Below are 18,223 nucleotides of genomic sequence, written 5' to 3'. Positions count from 1 at the left end.
ATATGACAAATATCTTTAATAATGAAACCAAGACGTTGAATGAGTGCAATAAAGAGGATCATACCGTTTTGCCATGCAAGCTGGGTGCGCTGACAGTGTGTGTGATGTAGCCCATGGCTGGCATGGACCTCCTCTCTATTTGAGAAGTCTGCAGAGGAACAAAATTCATCATCTTGTTATCACAGATCTAATAGAGTCAAATCAAACAGAATGTCTAATTCACTAAGTAATCTTCAATAGTGTTGAAAGTGAGAGAGAGACCACTCTATCAAAGTTAAACCATTGCCTCCAAGTCTGCAAACAAACTTGACTACACAGCAGATTTATTTTTTCATCTATCGTTTTCTCCCTTTCATCACTCCTACTCTTATTCGAAACAAGGTGTGCCCTGAGTTTCAGACGCTACAGGGCTTGGAAAAATTTGACGTTTTTGCTTAACACACAGAATTAGCGAAAACCAGGCCCACTACAGAACCTTAAAAGGACACAAACAACAAGAGATTTAATTAACTACACATAAATTATACTAAACCTGCTTTCTTAAAATAACATTTGTTTGCTACCAGCAAGAGAAGCACTGTAAGCCATTCCCTTTGAGATTCCCATGCCACTATTTTTTTGCTGTATAATAGGTTTTTTATTTAAATGCGAGATCAGAAGAAAGAGACCGCTGCTGATGTTTGAGATAGAGTAGAGATGTTTATAGGGTGCTGAGGAGCCCTGGGCAAATTAGATTAGCTGCTAATAAAACATACTTCTTAATGATATTCCACAGAGTTATACAGATAGCTATTACTTCAGCGCACTCCAGCCAGAGAGTACCATCAGCCTCAAAGATGCTGGATGCACCAAAACTAAGTTCATTTCTGACTAAATTTAGTTCCCATAAACATCGCTCCCTTGGATCATCGTGCACAGTCACTGTGGCTCCCTTTGTTAAAAATGTATCTTCTTCTAAAGAGTTTTCCATAATTGTGCGTCATTCTGTTTTACAGTTATAATTAGTGTCTTGACACTCGCGTGAATGATGGAAGAAACAGAGCATCTGCGACACTTTGTTTACTCGTGTAAGGCCAACGGGTTGGTTATGAGGCTTGTGTGTGTTGGCAAATGTGGCAATGGTTTGGAGGGAGCTCTTTTCACATGTGGAGGGTGTGGTGGGTAGACGGCGCAGGGTGTGGATGACAGGACGGCCCCTCGCTCCGTCTCCTGTGGCGGTGGTGGTGCTGTCTGAGCGCTACTACGGTTTGGGGAAAGGCAGTGTAGCAAGCTTTCTCTCGCACATGCTCACACCACCTGTGGAACGGGGCCTGGGTGTGGACTGTGTGAATCTGCAAATGATTCACATGAGCATCAAAGTGCATGCGCTGAGAAGTTCGGAGCCTTCTCAGGCACCTCCTGCTAATCTTCCCATGGCGTTCCTGTGAGCGCACAACATCCTCCAAGTCAGTAGATACCTCGCTATCCAAGGCACCGTGAGAATGAGACCTTTGTCATTTGGTTCACAACGTGTGAATCGTCATATTTCACTTCAGTCTCATGCCAATGACAGGCTGCTGCCAGTCACTTTGTGCCGGTATTACAGTGTTAAAGCACCAAAGATTAAGCATCAGCCCATAAGTTCATCAAGGGTGGGACTTCCATCCATTCATTATTTATACTTGTTTATACTGCGCAATGTTGTGAGGGACCCCACACAGCACATGTTGGGCAATTGACTCCATCTATCGGGGTGGATAATCAACTTCAACCAGTTTTGACTGGTGTGACTGTGACAGCAGGGTGATACCACACTGAGAACAAACCTACTGGGGCACCTAGCCCTAGTCGAAAACAAACTGATCTGCCAAGTATTTTCTCAATGAATTATTTTGTCTGTTGAACGTAAGAAATTAGTGAAGAATGCCCATCACAATTTCCCGTGGCAAAAGGCGACATATTCACATTGCTCGTTTGTCCTACCAACAGTCCAAAACTCAGCAGAATATACTCCAATTGTAGAACCAGAGAATGATCAGTGTTTTGCTTAAATTACTTAAATTGGTGAGTTAATTATCAAAATAGTTGGTAATTAGGTTTCTGTCGATTAATCATTTCTAACCTTGACAGCCCACCGGTGTTCAAAGCCTTCATTATATCTACACTGTATTTTCACACCATTGACCTGGTCAATGTCCAATATGTGTAGTTTACATATTCGTAGTTGACTGTAGTTTTGTGTCAGATGTTACTGAGCGTCTAGGACATAGGTAGGCATTTGCACTGCTGAAAGGAATAAACTACACTGACCATGTTCATCATAATGAATGAATATATCAGCAAGTGCAATACTATGGGTCTTTTATGCATTTTAATCTTTGGATGACTCTGGAGCATGGAGGCATACGCTGTATCAGCCTGTGGCTACATGGACAATACTGGTTAGGAGGATAAATGTGATAGTGCTTGTTGGTTTTGGTCTTTTCATGGAATTTGCTGATATTGATTATTAAAATATAATTTATCTTTAATCCGTACAGAAATATTTGCATGGTTTAGTTTGTGATTCCATGATTAATGTTGAGTTATTGTTCTACATGGATAGCTTATTCCTAGACCAGGCTGTATGTTTGTTATCCTAGGCTACGGAACATCATGATCATCAGGATTGATATGAAATTATTCATTAATATTGTAACATTTAATACTACTAAGTTTGACTGGAAATAGGGCAAATGTTTTATATTTCATAATGCAACGTTAAAGTCGATTGTTGTCCTAATTGTCTAGAGAAGATTTCAGAGACAACTCTTACTAAAAATATCAGACATGGCTCCTTTTTCTGGATATGTGCCCTACCTGAGAAAGTTGGGCACAAATATGGCCGGGGGAGCTGGACCTTGTGCTGTCCCCAGGTGCTACTTCATCCAGGGGCCTGACTGTGCGTCTGTCTGAGGGAGTGTGAGGCCTGCGAGGGGACAGGGGTTTGAAGGAAGTGGGGACTGACGGAGGGACTTCACATGGGGACGGAGGGACAGAGATAGAACGTGGCATCTCCACTGTGACTCTAAAAGAAGAAGAGTCTGTGAAGTTGGGGCCGGTGTAGATAGGAGCGGTGGGGCTACCGTGACGGAACTGCTGTCGCTGCTGCCATTCGTATAGCTGCCACACCATTCCCTCCTTGGTGGCCATGCGCTCATCGGTGGACATGCGGAAGTGGCTGAGCCGGTCATGGGCATACTTGTAGTCACTGGGCAGGTTGCATGTTGCTGGAGGAGAGTTGCTGCCAGATGGGAGACGGGGAGACTTTGGCAACGACTGATAGGTGGCATCCGTTGTGCTGGCTTTGGGCTTTAATGGAGGAGTACGCCGAGGGAGGTTGTACTCAGCAGAGGGAGCACTGAGACAAAAAAAAACACATGGAATTATTTGATATAAAGAATTTCAACTGATCATTCCACAATCTGAATTATTTCTCTCCATAAATTTGAATAAAACTAAATAAAAACAATTCAAATAAACGTGTCCTTATATTAGCCACTAGAGGGAGGCATTTACTTTATTCAGATTGACTGTATGAAGATAAACTGACCTCTTTGGTGGGTCTCCTTTATGCACTTTGACCCACTGCTCCACCTGAGCCAGTGTGTTTTTCCTCTGCACATGTTTGTCAGGGTCTGCCCGCGAAACAAAGCCCCTCTGATAGACAAGATTTCCATTCTGTTCCGGTGGCAGAGCCACTTGGATCACAGTTTGCTGTCCGTTCTTGTGGGTGGCACCATCGACAGAGTCTGGAGAGAGTCTCTCTGCTCTCTCCTCTGTGGCTGACTGACTTGGCCTCCCTTGGATCTCGTATCTCACCTCTTCTCCATGCGTCAGTTGGGTACCGTTATCTGGAGGTTCCTCTCTGTCTGTCCTGCGATGGCTTTCCGGCTGAGATAAGTTCTGGTTGACGTGGACATGGTTGGACTGTGGGACTGCTTGTTGCACAGCCTTCTTTGGCTTCTCCACCTCTCTGTGAACAAATGAGACAGGATTATCAAATATATCAGCCAAAGTGAATCCTGCCTGTAAGCGAAATAAATTGCTTGGTGGAGTATGCACTGAAGTGTTAAACTACTTCATCTTTCAACTATTACACACGACTACACTCTTTAAGTTATTTAACCATCATCCAATTCCCCATCTTCACTGTATATTATGATGAAGTGCACTATTCTCGAAACACCGGATTACACCGCAGTAAGCAGTTAAAAAACATAATAAAACTGTGTCACAATGAAATTAACCTTTGGTGACCCATAAGGTAATTTACTTATGCTGAGTTTCTCTGAGAAACCACAGGGAGTTATTCAATCTGCATTTTTCTTTATATTCTCAATAGAGTGGAAAGAAGGATAATGCTGGAGTAAGAATTAATCCCCGGAGGACACAAATGACTCACTTTGTCACACTAAGGTTTCACATTTTTACATTCCCAGTCACGGAAATAAGACATAATTTAAAATGCCTCAGTGTTTAGGTGCTCATGTCTGCAGAAGTAATTCCAAAGAGGTGAATATGAAGGCGGGAACAGTAATAAAAGGTGCATTTCAGTTGATTGAGGTTCATTACATATACACAGGTACATGGTCCCATGGCAGACGGCAGCTTAGTAAATTTAGTGCTATTATTTATTATTTCTTCAAGTATTTCATGTAAGTAATGTTTCATTTCAAGGGACTAAAGCAAGTCATGTGGAACATAGCACTGACTCGCATTGGCCTCTAGGTGGCTCTATTGCACAGACCATTCAAGCCATCCCGCTAATCTCAGATGTCTAAATACAGTTTGTAGTGCATTTACCGCAGATACAAACGTCAGAGATTGCAGGCAATTTCTGCCATTCACTATGAATATTTAAAAATAAATAAATAAATAAATGATGCACTAATCTGCTTTGCACAGTGTAATTACTGCTATAGAAACACATTCTACAGTACATGCTTATGTGTGGCCAGATGTATTATAGAAACACATAAAAACTGTCGAGCCCTAGAGCAGACGGGCAGAGTTGGACCTGCTGTGGAGGATTGCTCATGCTGTTAAAATAAAGCCCACGTAGGTAAGAGCACTGTGACGTCAAGCCTCCCTTTATGATATCATCTCAACACGTATCCGGTTCAGAGACTGCTGTGCTTTATGAAAGGAGAGATGTTAGTACTAGAAGCCCAACCAATGGGAGACGTGAATCCTACTCCATAGAGCGAGACCAACCTCTTTATAGTGTGACTCTGCTGCATCAGCGCAGCCTGGTTCATGGCCCGGATCCAGCCATTCATGTCCTCCTGTGTGTCCGCACTGAAGAAATATGTCCGCATCCCGCAGTGTTCAGCCTGTGAGCCAATCACAGAGTTCTTATTGTAAATGTAGGAGCGCATTCCTGTATGGCTCGCCTATCAAAGAGAGAGAGAGAGAGAGAGAGATCAGGAGGGAGAGAGAGGGAGAGAGGATGGATATGAGAACTGGAGACAGGAAATAAGCTGCCAGGGAGGCTGATGAGTAAAAAAACTTGGCTTTACTGACACTGACAGCCCGTCAACTGAGTGAGGACAAAGTTTACAGCAACATTTCACTGGAAACTGAAAAGGGTGGGAGCAAAGTGCTGCAGCAGAAACAATGTGAACATTGTGCTGTTTCTGGCCATACAAAAAAACAGCTCAACACAGGTTATATTTTCCAACTGGCTTCCAAAAAATTCAGCAAAAAAAATAAAAAAATACACAATCTCTTTAGCGCACAGAAATTAGACAGCAACAGCAGAAAACAACCAAACATTAGAAACAAAAAGGCAACAATGGACATCTGTCACCACTTTAGTCAAGATACACACACACACACATAACCACACATTCTCCATTATTCTATGTGGTGGTGTAAATGAGCTTGAGACTTGATTCTGATGCAGACAACCAGCGCTACCACAGTAAAGGAGCACTCGGCACCTTCATAGCTACTAGCTTTATAGACAGTATTTTATCTTTTATTGTTTATTTTTTTCCTTTCCCTTTCACAATCGTACAGACTTTCATTTTAAATCTGCAAAATATGTCATACTGGTCTACTCAATATTCAATAAGTCTGTAAATCTTTAGTTAATAACTATAAGTCATGCTGGATATCTCCATAATCAGTGTTTTGGGTAACACTATATTCCTTTAACACTAAATGTAGCTTCACCATAACAAAATGCATGTATAATACTGATAATACCACATGAGAGAAGAAACTGCAATATAAACATCTTGGAAAAAAAGTGATCCTGGCTGGATTCGGTACCACAACATGCGAAATAAATGGAAAATCTGCTAAAATAGATCCACAGAGGCATAACAAATGAGTTCTTTATTAATTATGAAAATACAAACCTTATTTATTTATTTATTTATAAACAACAAACAGAACTCAATAAACACATATATACACAGTTGTGCAAAGTTGATTTAATTGTAATATGAGCTCTGCCTTTGTTACACAACTGCACACAGTCCGTGTGGTTTCTAAACTTCTAAGTGAATAAACGTACATACAGCTTCAAGATTTGAACACTGGACCCAATCATCGCCATGATTTATCAATTCTGAAAACTGTATATTGAATGCAGTCTTTAATCTTTAGGCAATATGTGAGAAGGCAAACACAAACCCAACAAGGCCCTGCTTCAAAACAGATGTAGAGAAACAAGTTAGCAGTTTATATTGTATTTTCTAGTGTAAAACAATGTAAGATGAATGTGTGTACAGCAGGGGGGAAATTGCTGATGGTAACAAACATCCAAAGAAATGCAATGAAATCAGATTAGAGTGCGGGAAACCCCGTCGTCCCACCACTCCAATAACGATGAGAATGTGATAGGTGATATGCAGCTTGACAAGACAAATACCAGAGCCACTGAGCATAATAAGTATGTGAGATTGATGAAATGAGTAACCGTCGTCCTCTCACACTGCCTAAGAATTGGGGGACTAAAGAGAGTTATGAGTCCTGCACTGAAAGTGCAATTTTCTGTTTCATTTCAGTTCCAATTTGCTCGAATAAAGTGCCACATCAATAACAAATGTAAAACAAAAGCTAAGATTTCTTTCCCCAAAACTTTACCGCAAAGTTATTTCTCAAATCTAATGCTGTCCCATGAGCTCTGGCATTGTCTGCAGATGACTGTACATGATAAGACTTTAATGCACATGTAGAAATGTGCATTCAGCAGCTACTAGCATGATATGAAACAAAATAAGCTGAGGATGGCGGTCCACTGATGAGGCTCAAGTGAAATCAAATACCTATTCATGCAAGACAGGAAGCCTGTGTGATTCAGGACCGCCGCCCCGCCGAGAACAGTACTCACTCCGCCCGCGCACACACACCGGGTCACAATGGGAGGCAATTGACCAACAGGGAATGAGAGAAACACAGTGAGATGAGCAAAAATAAGTGAACAGAAAACAACAGGAAGTTACAGCAGATCAGTGCTGACTCAATACGAAACAGAAATGGCTCCAGCTGTGGTCTTATGGCGGTCATCACAGAGGCAAGAAAAGGTAACAGTGGCAGCATCAAAGGTGTCTCGATTCTTCACAATCAGACGCATCAGCATGGCAACACTGAACAGCCTGCAGTGCTTCAAGAAAGGTAAAAAAAAACCCACAAATATTTCAGAGAAGTACTGTACTGACTTGCACAACCATCTTCTTTATTCAAGTGCTAATCAAATTGATTTTTAGAATCATTCTAGTGTCACCATCTGTAGTCCATTCTTGTAGTGTAGTCTCTAATTCACTGTACATATAAATAGCTCTACATCCCATTGTTGAACAACACCACACACATACTGAGCTGTTGTCGTGCTTACTTAGCACTAACTGAAACCTTGCAGAACACCTCAGATAGACATAATGTAATCTCCTGCTCTTTAATGCATGATGTCTCAGAGAAAGCTGAGGGGGAATACAGATCTCTCAAATACAGCGAGGTACAGCAAAGCCCAGGCTAATTTCATCTAACCTTATACACACTCCCCAGCAAGTGGTAGGAGGAGACGGTGAACGTTGAATGTATAATTAATGTTCCCAGCAGCGCAATTATCATACAAATTCCATTGTATGTAATGTGATCTTTATAAAGACACGTACCGTGAGAGCACACGCAGTCATACTCACACAGACATGAGCACACACACGCAGACGTACACACAGAATACAAGAACAAAAGCCAAAGTAGAAAGGAGCTGAAAGGATTGCAACAGAATGCCCTGAAGCTGCAGTGGTGCATCAAACATTAAGGCACTATTGTTCTTTGCAACAGGCTCTGTGTTTCCACAAAAGGAGGAGCTGGATAATGTTAACACTCTCGCTGTAACCAAAAGACATAAATTCCTTTGCTGTCACAGAAGGAAATGAGAAAAAGAAGTCACAAAAATGGAAAAACAAAGAAAAAATCCACACACAAGGAAAAGTTCTGTCACGCCCTTTCAAATAAAAATGACACTATTACCCAACGCCGCCTGTAATAGGTGGAGTACAACAAGCGAGTTATGTGCCAATCAGATTTCGGTGAAAGAAACAAAGTCCGAAGGCTGCACTGTTGCAGCCTGTCCAGCACAACAGCCAAACTACTGAAACACAACCTCTGCTCACAATAGGTGATCAAAATCAGATGTGCAAAGTTTGTTTTTCTAGAAATACACATGCCAATATTAACAGTGTATACTCTAATCTACTCAGATTTTACTCTTTACTCATAAAGGATTGTATTGCAGCCATCCACTGAAACACGACTAGAGGATCAGAAATTCCATCTCATTCCAAACAACTGGACTTCAGAAAAAGTCTTTAATAGCTTTCTTCCACAAAACTGAATGTAAATTTAAAAATTCCAAATAGCTGTGTAAGACAATACTTTTTGTCAAAAAAATTTTTTTGTTAATTGACTAAATTTCACCATTTCATGTTGTTTTCCTGGAACATAAGCAGCTGCTTTGCATGAATAAAATAATCTCTTTATAGAAAGGTTTATAGAAACAAAAAATATGACCTGATTCCATTTTTTTGACAACTTGACAACAATTCCCAGCCCTAACAATAAATAATACAAGAAAAAAAACATGAAGGAGAAACAAAAATGTGATCTAGCCAGCAGGGAGTACCCAACAAGGTTTTCCTGTGTTGCAGAAATGATGTAGCAATGAATATTCTTAGAAACTGTAAGTAGTGATCAAGTTTCACTGGCTACACATGGACATAATAAACACCTTTCATAGATCTGATTCTGTGCCACTTCAGTGTTACCTTGAAAGCGTATTTACGGTTTATGTGGTCATCAGGCTCAACTGGTGCAATGACATAACTGGGCAGAGGGATGCTACCGAGCACCGTCTCCTCTCGGCTGTCTGTGAAGCAAACACACACACACACACACACACACACACACAGCGCTGTTAGGGGCATCCAAAAACAACGAACTCTAATCTTGCCAAGATCTTTTACGAGCAGCAGGAAAATTTGTGAGGCATAATTCATGGGTGACTCTGGACGAGTCAGCGTGGCAGCATGTGGCACAAAGTGGCATGTGGCTTATCTATTATTCAGTGTGATTAATGGAGGAGAGGAGGTAGATGCTCCAGCAACACAAGCACAGATTACATCCCATAATAAAACACTCAAGTTAATAAGGAAGGAGATGAGAGTTAGAGATGTCATACATCTAATTATAGACTGCCATTAATCAAGAAATATATCTTCCCACATTGATCACCAGAGGTATGTATGCCTGATTCAACAATCTAGATAATTTTAAGTTTTTAAGTGAATTTTTCATCGACTCACCTTTGTAATAAAACAAGCAGTAGTCTGACAAAACAAACCACTTCCGTTTCCACAGTCGCATTCCAGAGCTGTCCTGGAGGTGAAGGGGCAAACACAACGCACAGTGTATTTAGAAATCCTCCTCGCAGGAACGGATCTTAATTCACATTTTAATTAAAAAGCATAGTTAGCAGCAAGGGAGTGAGTGGGGGGGGCTTTGTGCATATCATTAGAACAATAATTTCTTTTTCATTTACATTTTTTTCTCACAGCATTTGGCACAAAGCTGCAGCCTCATTTAACTCAGTACTGTAGGTCTTTAAACTAGGGATTTTTGTCTTATACTTTTTAGGACTGTGCCTCATGACACACTCAAGTCCACATTAAAGTGTTCTTTAAGGGCAGTCTGTGCATTCATTAGGTAAATGTTATGGTTCAGATCGTCAGATCAGACTACACAAAGACATTTTTGCAACTATTATTACTGTGACAGATTTGAACATACGTCAAAAACATGAGCTCTTTGACACATGACAGGTGAGGTCTTTCTGTCAAACTCATAATAAGAGCTCACCTGTTTATAGAGCCAGCCTCTCACCACCACTGGGATGTTGAGGTTTCTTTTAATAGCATGATCCCTCTTTCCAAAACTGTGTACTTTCCCTGTACCTCTGGAGGCCTGCAGAAAACAGAAAAAAGACAGAGCTCATTACAGAGTTCATTACTGTACGTGGTAGCTTTGCTGAAGAACTGTGAGACAATTTACTGCTCTTACCTGAGGTTACATAGAGTCATTAATAGAGAGTAATATGGTGTATATTGCATATTGGTTCTCAAACTGGTGAATGGGTGCTGCAGTAGGGAAAATGTGGAGCAACTTTAAAGTTCAATGAATGTGGTTTGTGTGGGGACAATCAACAAAAATAATGGTCTGATGCTTTCAGGGTAATCTTCCTAACCTTTTTAAAATATCAATTACATTAAACATGGTTTATTATATGAGTAGGTTACCGAATATTGTAAGTTTATCAGTTTACAGGAGAGTGGAGGGCTCTTTTGGGCTTATGAAGTTGAGCATGTTTCAGAAATACTCCATGGCAGTGCAAATGATATAATGCAAAACTTTCTTACTTGGCAAAATAAGTAAAATGTCATTCTTTCCTGGAACTTCCTTAGTTTAACACCCATAATGAAAAGAGGAAATACCAACTGGCTATTCCTGTGGATGTATCTATTTATAAACAGGCATATTTTTAGGCAAGGTCATTTTTTACTACCTATTCTGTGCAAAAAAAATGAAACAGACTTTCTCATGTGCTTTCCTACAGAAATACCTGGGATGTCGGGTTTGACTCTGGCTAAAAGAAGACACAAATGTTGATGGGACAAATTGGCATAGCCAATTCTTTATAGGGAGTCATGAATTTGACAAAACAATCATCACACAGTAGATCTACCAGTTCTTTTGATTGATCATCTGGTCCTTAACGTGTCAGCAACTAGTAAAGTATATCCTAAAGTACAACCTCCAAGAGTCCATGGTAATGTCTTCAGTATTCCTTGTTTGGCCAGATCAACAGTTCACAAGTCCAAAGATATTGTGTCATATCAGACAAAGAAAACATTTGAGGGCCAAATGTTTGACTTTTGGAATTAAGTAGAACTGAAATTTATTACAGTATTGGGGTGTGTTGTGCTGAAAATACCATATACACTGACAAAACATATTTGCAGTGAAAATTTCCATGATCGCTGTGGAAACAACAGCAAGTCTATTCCAAAGATGCATAATGGACACCGCACCCCTGTCCTGTCCCACAGGATGTCCATTTGAGATTTATTATGTTTGAAAAAAATCACTAAATTATTGCTCTCTGAGGCCATTAATCAGAGTGAGATAATATCTTCTACAGTTGATTAAATCAATGTATCATCATGAGCATCAAGAGAGCCCCTAAAGCAATTCACTACCTTAAAAAGAAACGGTTGGTCAGTTATGATAAGCATCAAATAAGAAAACACGAAAAAACATTATAAAACAGAATCTTGTTTTATAATTAATTTTCTCTTAAAACATTTCAAGAATTTTAAAGTTTAGGTTCGACGGTAAAACAAACTAACACATACTCGACATCAGCAGTTGGCTTCTGAGAGAAGAGAAACACAGATTCTCACCTTTGACCCCGAGGTGACATCCACTGCTGCTGAGGTCACAGCCTTGGAGGAGTCTGTGACCATGCTGGGGGATCTCTGATTGGCTGCTGACTTGGACATACGGGATTCTAGCCTGCAGTCGAGAAGGCAGCGAAGAAGAAGGTCAGTAATACATACAGGACAAGAAGCATTGGATAGTGATATTGCTTCACTCTTCTGACAAACTAAAGTCACGCAGGGAAACAGAGTGCAGCTCTGGGCTGAGCTTTCACATATAAAGGATATGACTATTTCCTGACGCCGCCACGCGACCTGTCACAGCCAATAGCTTTACAGTGGACGTGTTAATAGTGGAAGGTTTGTGTTCCAAATACTCCAATGACAACTGACCTGACTGACACACAACCTGGGGCTTATACACACCCAAATAAAGCCATATACAGATCTCTCTCTCTCTCTCTCTCTCTCTCTCTCTCTCTCTCTCTCTCTCTCTCTCTCTCTTCCTCACACACACACACACACACACACCAAATCTTTGGACAGCTTCGAAACCACATCCCACCTCACATTTCCTCATGACATCATCATATTGCTATGGATTCAGAAAAATGAAATATTCCTTTCGAGTGGTAAATTTGTGATTTATGAATAGATTTATACTTGTATTAACATGTTCATACTAATAACACCAGACAGATGACATTTTAGTAAGTAGTAGTTGTTTTTCCTTCTGATTTAGGCACTCAAAGTTCAACTGTAAATAAAACCTGAAATTCAGTCTTAGATTATTTATTCCTTATGTGTCCCAAGATCTTCAGTACTTCACCTCCCTGCTGTGAGCTTACCATACTCATTTCAACTCAATTTAGTCAAAAGAAAATATGTCATCTGGCTGTTTTGTGAACTCTTTATGCAAGATATGCACCAAAAGCTTTACAGGAACTGCACAACATTGTGTGATACCTCAAATAGTAACTCCTGAAGGTTAATGGAATAAGGTTGTCAACAGCTACGACCTTCAGCACAGAATTACACACAGGCAGGTCACAAAAGGGACTATCTCAGCTGACTGAGATGATTACTGTGATTTATCCTTCAGCACCAAAGTAGAAAACAAATGTCAGTATTTTGCATAAATTTCAATTAAAAGTTTCATAGAAGACTCTCAAATACAGAAGAACGTGACAACAAAGCAGCCTAATGGTTACAGTTAATAACTCCCGAAGCCTGATGTCACTGTATAGACCCGAACATTACAGCAGCTTCTTCTGCTGCAAATTAAGTGGTTGGAGTTGCACTTATTGCATGGGTTAAGGGTGTGACAGTAGAAATAATTACATAAATAAAAAAGTAAACTGGAAATTCAGATTTTTAAGTGGCAAAGTCGTTGCTTTTAAGCGTCTTTTTTTGCTTTCAGTTATAACCTTGTATTCACTCCCAGGCTGCTGCAGCTTTTGATTTGTTGTATGTGCTCAGAAGGAGATGCATCATAGATAACAAGAAAACTGAAGAAGACAGCGAGGATCAATTTGATATAAAAAGGTCTCAGAGATGTTTCTTAGGAAGTGGAGGCAGTGCTGATTAAGCGATAACATGAAGTTCCAGAAGATTTTTCATACACATATCTTGCAGTTATGGGCATAAGGTGAGTCCCACCAACACCACTATACCAGGTGATACTAGTGAAACCTGGTACAATCTTTACAACTTCAATATTTAGTTGAGTTCAGCGATACTCTTCATTACCTGGAGAGACATTATTTCTGGAACCAAAACAACAACAGTCAAACCATATTATAGTTGCTTCCTGTGGTTAGTTATTTGCTCATAGGTGTGCTCAGGCCTAGAAAATACTTCACTTCTTGAAGCATTACTGTGTAACTTTTCTACCATAAAATATCAGATTTTAAAATCATGCTTCACTGACTTGTTATCAGGTGAATGGTGTCATTTCCACTCTGGCCTGTATACCTGTTTCTGCAGAACCAGAGCTGGGCAAGTGGGCAATGTGTAACCAGGCTAAGCAGCCTCTGTGGACATAATGGCAGATGTGAAGAGACTGATGAGGACGCTGACGGAGGAAGCTAAGAAGAGAAAAGGAGAGAGTGACCGTGCGAGAGGCTGCTGGACAAGCATAAATCTGGGGCTGACTTTTAGTCAATGGCGAGAGCTAACAAAGTTCATAAAAGGCTGAAAGACAGACGCCAAGCTGAGCTTCTTGCTGTCGGACTAGTAAGTATTATTAGCTGGCTGCTATGTCTTGTGTTGCTGACCTTGCTTTAAGTCTGGCTGTATAAGCAGAGCTGCCGACTCGATAGTTTTTTTATAGAAATTATTAGATAGAATGCAGTCCATATTTACGACAGTGATATTGCACTCGGAAATTGGAAATACAGATTTCTATGCAATGTTGCTTCAAGAACAAACAAGTAAAACATTTTGAAAACATCTGCAGCCAATCAACCAGTAAAACTGACATGCAACTGCCCAGTCTTTGGAAGAGCCTCTTCCTGACTTTCAGGAGTGAGAAATATCCAACAATGTGTGACCTGTCTCTCTGACACCACTACTACATTGTTCCACAAAGGGATTAAGGGCAGCACAAACCCTAACCCTGTTTGTTCCTGCTTTGGGAAAGGAGATAAGCTAGAGATGTATCAGAGGCTAAAGCAAAAAAATGTTAGTGAACCCAAACCGCTGTGTTGTTTTGTTGTTGTTATATGTAAATAGAAATCTGCAATAGAAACAAAGTGTCAAAAAATTAGGTAAAGAGAGAAACCACAGTGGAACAAAAGTTACAGTATCTGCACTCAGTCTGGACAGCAGCCAGCCATTTAGGAAGTTTCATTCTGTCGTATCAAGGGGACTCTGCTATTTTATGTGAAGCTTTCATACTGTTTACCACCACTGTCATTGGAATGGTTCCCCGGGAGATTTGTTGTGGCATGTGGTGGAGGGGAGCGATATTTCACATCACATAGAGTAGAAGGGGGGGAAAAGACACTAAGCTCAATTTCTTGCTGTGTCTCTTGCTATGATGGAAATCAGGGCATATTTGACATTTTCAAATCCTTTTAAGCCGGGAGTACATGAGGAGAGTTGACGAATTGATGATAGTGTGATAATCCATAACAAAGTCAAAGCCTTCAGCCCAGAAAAGCATAGGCTGATCGACCCCTCCGTGGGGAATGGCCTCCTGAAGCTCTTTTTCCTTCTCTGCCTTCAATCCGATATGGGTTTTCAGGGAACACTCTGTGGTTCTCCTCACTTGGAAGGAAGTCAGTGAATTTCCTTTACAGATATCAGTACACGCAGAATGAAGACCATAGCATCGCCATGACAGTGAACAGAAGCAATGTTTTGCAGCCACAGCGAGGTCATGCCTGTTGCACGCATTCGATACCAAGACAGCACCCAGCTGTCACGCTCTCACACTCGACTATACAACAGCATTATAAAAAGATGGGTGGACAAGAGAGGCATGAAAATACGGTAATAAAACGAATAGTTGCTTTAGAAGAGAAAGAAACCTCAGTTATCAGTTAGTAGTGTGTATGCCTGCAGCAACGAGTGGTTTGGAGAAGACGCTTGAGTTGGAATAGTTAATTAAAAATCACTTTCTTTGTTGCCTCCATCTGCTCTAAGTCCTCCTTTTCTAGATAAATTTACATAAGACTGAACTAAAACTACAACAATCCACACATTATGCTATAAGGTAAAGCTGCTAGAAGATTTTTGGCCAAACAGATAAACTCATGAAATCCTGTAGTGTATGTAAACATACTTGTGAACACAAAGTTTCATCAGTTCTAAAACTGATTAAAAAATTGATTATGTCACACAAAGTGTTTATAAAGCCTGATCAATCTGGAATATTTGAGACTGAGTTTAGAGGGGAAAAATTCACAGATTACCGATGTGATGCCACTATTGTGAATTTTTGTAATTTTTTGTTGTTTTGAATTAAGTTGATGTCTTCTATGTGGATTGTGAAACAATATGATTATGCAAGGGTACTCAGAAGGCTTATTCCTTAAACAAATAACTTTAGTGAAGAATATTTAGGTTAAGTATTCTTTATCATGTTTAATAATTCAACATTTACACTGCCAACAGTGGTGACCTTGGTGAGAGCTGCTTCTTCTCTCTTCGTCTCTACTCTGAGCTGTTTGCCAGTATTGTTAATAGCAGCGCACTCTGCTGGATAAACTTTGGGTGACATCAATATATTACAACAAGAAGTTTTTTCTATTTTCTATTATCTGTCTTCATTCATTGGCATGTATCACATAATATATCAACATGTCTGCCAGTATCAGCTGATAACATCGGCCGACCGACAGAGTGGTGACTCTAGTGTTTTACATTTATAGGATGTGTTTACTGTGGCCTAGCTTGGCGTGAAGACTGGAATTACGGGGAAATGGTTGAGGTGGTTATATGGTCAACTCAAAACTGCACGATGTGTAATCCACCACATTAAAATAGCATATTATATAGTTTTGAGAGTGAGTGATGAGGAGAAGAAGCTGCTGATCGACAGATAAAATACACAGGCAACTAAAAATAAAATATTACATTTACCGGTATCACACAAGCTATTTTCTGTTGTGTCGTGATCAGCTGCGATTCTTTATTTCAAAAACATGGAGTGCAGCTGAAGTCACAATCTGTCCTGGATGTTGTTCAGAACCCTGTCCTGGTTTTTGCTGAACTTCTTAATTCTGTTTGCTGAGATCACAACTTCTCTGTCACCTCTGTGTGGCCAACTACTGTATACTTGTCCACACAGAGGTGATTGTTGTGTCCTTTTAATAATAGAAATTACGAATGCATCACTTTATTATGCTTACTGTATGCTGAGGCTAGATTTTTTAATGTTGTTCTGCCCATTTCATGACATCCTCGTGAATGACTAATGCTATTCTTACCATAACTTAAAGAGATTATTGCTGGCATTTCAAAGTAATAGCATAGTTCTGTTGCATCAATATGCCAGTAAGCCCCTTGATGGTAGGCAAATCTATGGCTCAACAGAACTAAACTAGGGATGGATAGGGAGAATTTCAGGATATGAATTACATTGGAGAATGCAGATGAATTAGTTTTGCATTGCTTTAACGGACCATCTTTTAATTTGTGAGAATGTGCGGGTCACATGCTTGTCTCTGTTTCTGCCAATAGTGGAATCCGCGCAATGCGCGATCATCTTACACCAGGCAGCTTAAATACGATCGCACACCTGCTGCATTATATTGTGCTCTAAACCTGCCATACAGCTTTGATGGCTTTGCCGAATGAGTTTCACACAATGACATAAAACAACGACAATAAATCCAAATGCCATGCCACGGCAATATATACTTCAGTAAATGAAAGCAACACCACTCTAGTGTGGTTCCAGATCTCAATTGCAATGGCATGTTGGTATTTAATATACAATATTTGTGTCAAAGTGTCATCTTAAAAATTGTTATCGATGCCAAGCCACACAGTCAGGTCATTATGACTCCAACTACACTGGGAAAAATAGGACGGACCATGAAAAATAAAGCCCACATAATCGTAACTTGGCTGATTGATGAGACAGATTTACGACTCTAGATATGATACGAACACGGTCAAAAGCATACGTGAGTGCCAGTTATAACATTATCATAAATCCTATTAACCCAGTAATTTGAGGAATAATACTTAAGAGTCTCCAAAGCCACTGACAAGTGAGTGTAGTCAGTTATGATGGTAATGACTATAATAACACATAATTTGATTCATTAGTGCTCTGACTTTGACCATTTACCTCCTGAACTGTTTTTACTCTGCTTGTTACTACAGAATAGACAACTCTCTCCCCATATCATGATATGCTTCATTGGGGGGGACAGGCTATTTCCCAGTCTGTTTCTAGACTCCCACTGCATGTCCTTGAGCTAACCTATCCTTACATTTAAGCATGCAGTGTATGCATCATTTAAAGGGTGAAAAAAAAGACCCACTCACCTGTCTTGTAGTGTGTATTCTGTGTTTTCTGGGGAAATTTGTCCTGTCACAGGATGCCGAAAGGATGTAGTCCTAAGATTGTGGCTGTAGGATAGAGGGAGGGTGGAGAGAAAAACAAAATTAGAGTCATCGAGTCATTAATCATATTCGTGTCTGATCACATTTTTTTTTATACTTCCTTTTGGCTGCTGGCTGGGGTTTACAACAAAAAGATTAGCTGACAATGAACGTTTAAGTCAACTGTGAAAGAA

The 18,223-nt window shown here is 40.2% G+C and overlaps 1 protein-coding gene across 5 annotated transcripts in view; it reads right to left on the bottom strand.

The window, feature by feature from the left end:
• Positions 1–18,223, bottom strand: part of plekha7b (pleckstrin homology domain containing, family A member 7b) — a 72,124-nt gene that overhangs the window by 17,406 nt on the left and 36,495 nt on the right. For 4 of the 5 annotated variants that reach the window (XR_003462793.1, XM_019272571.2, XM_019272578.2 and 1 more), the window contains 9 exons: positions 17,973–18,056; positions 11,994–12,105; positions 10,393–10,497; positions 9,840–9,912; positions 9,303–9,403; positions 5,236–5,414; positions 3,572–3,994; positions 2,839–3,379; positions 65–148 (listed from right to left, as the gene is read on the bottom strand). Coding sequence is in view for 4 of the 5 variants with exons in the window: in XM_019272571.2 (XP_019128116.1) it covers positions 65–148; positions 2,839–3,379; positions 3,572–3,994; positions 5,236–5,414; positions 9,303–9,403; positions 9,840–9,912; positions 10,393–10,497; positions 11,994–12,105; positions 17,973–18,056 (1,702 nt within the window). In the remaining variant the exon portion in view is untranslated. Of the gene's footprint in view, positions 1–64; positions 149–2,838; positions 3,380–3,571; positions 3,995–5,235; positions 5,415–7,298; positions 7,440–9,302; positions 9,404–9,839; positions 9,913–10,392; positions 10,498–11,993; positions 12,106–17,972; positions 18,057–18,223 lie in introns of those variants that run through there. The other variant, XM_027281726.1, reaches the window with a different exon arrangement.

The sequence above is a fragment of the Larimichthys crocea genome, chromosome VIII (assembly GCF_000972845.2).
Source record: "Larimichthys crocea isolate SSNF chromosome VIII, L_crocea_2.0, whole genome shotgun sequence".
NCBI classification, from domain to species: domain Eukaryota; kingdom Metazoa; phylum Chordata; class Actinopteri; family Sciaenidae; genus Larimichthys; species Larimichthys crocea.
Note: the sequence above shows the minus strand (reverse complement) of the source record. Positions and strands in the feature narration are given on the sequence as shown.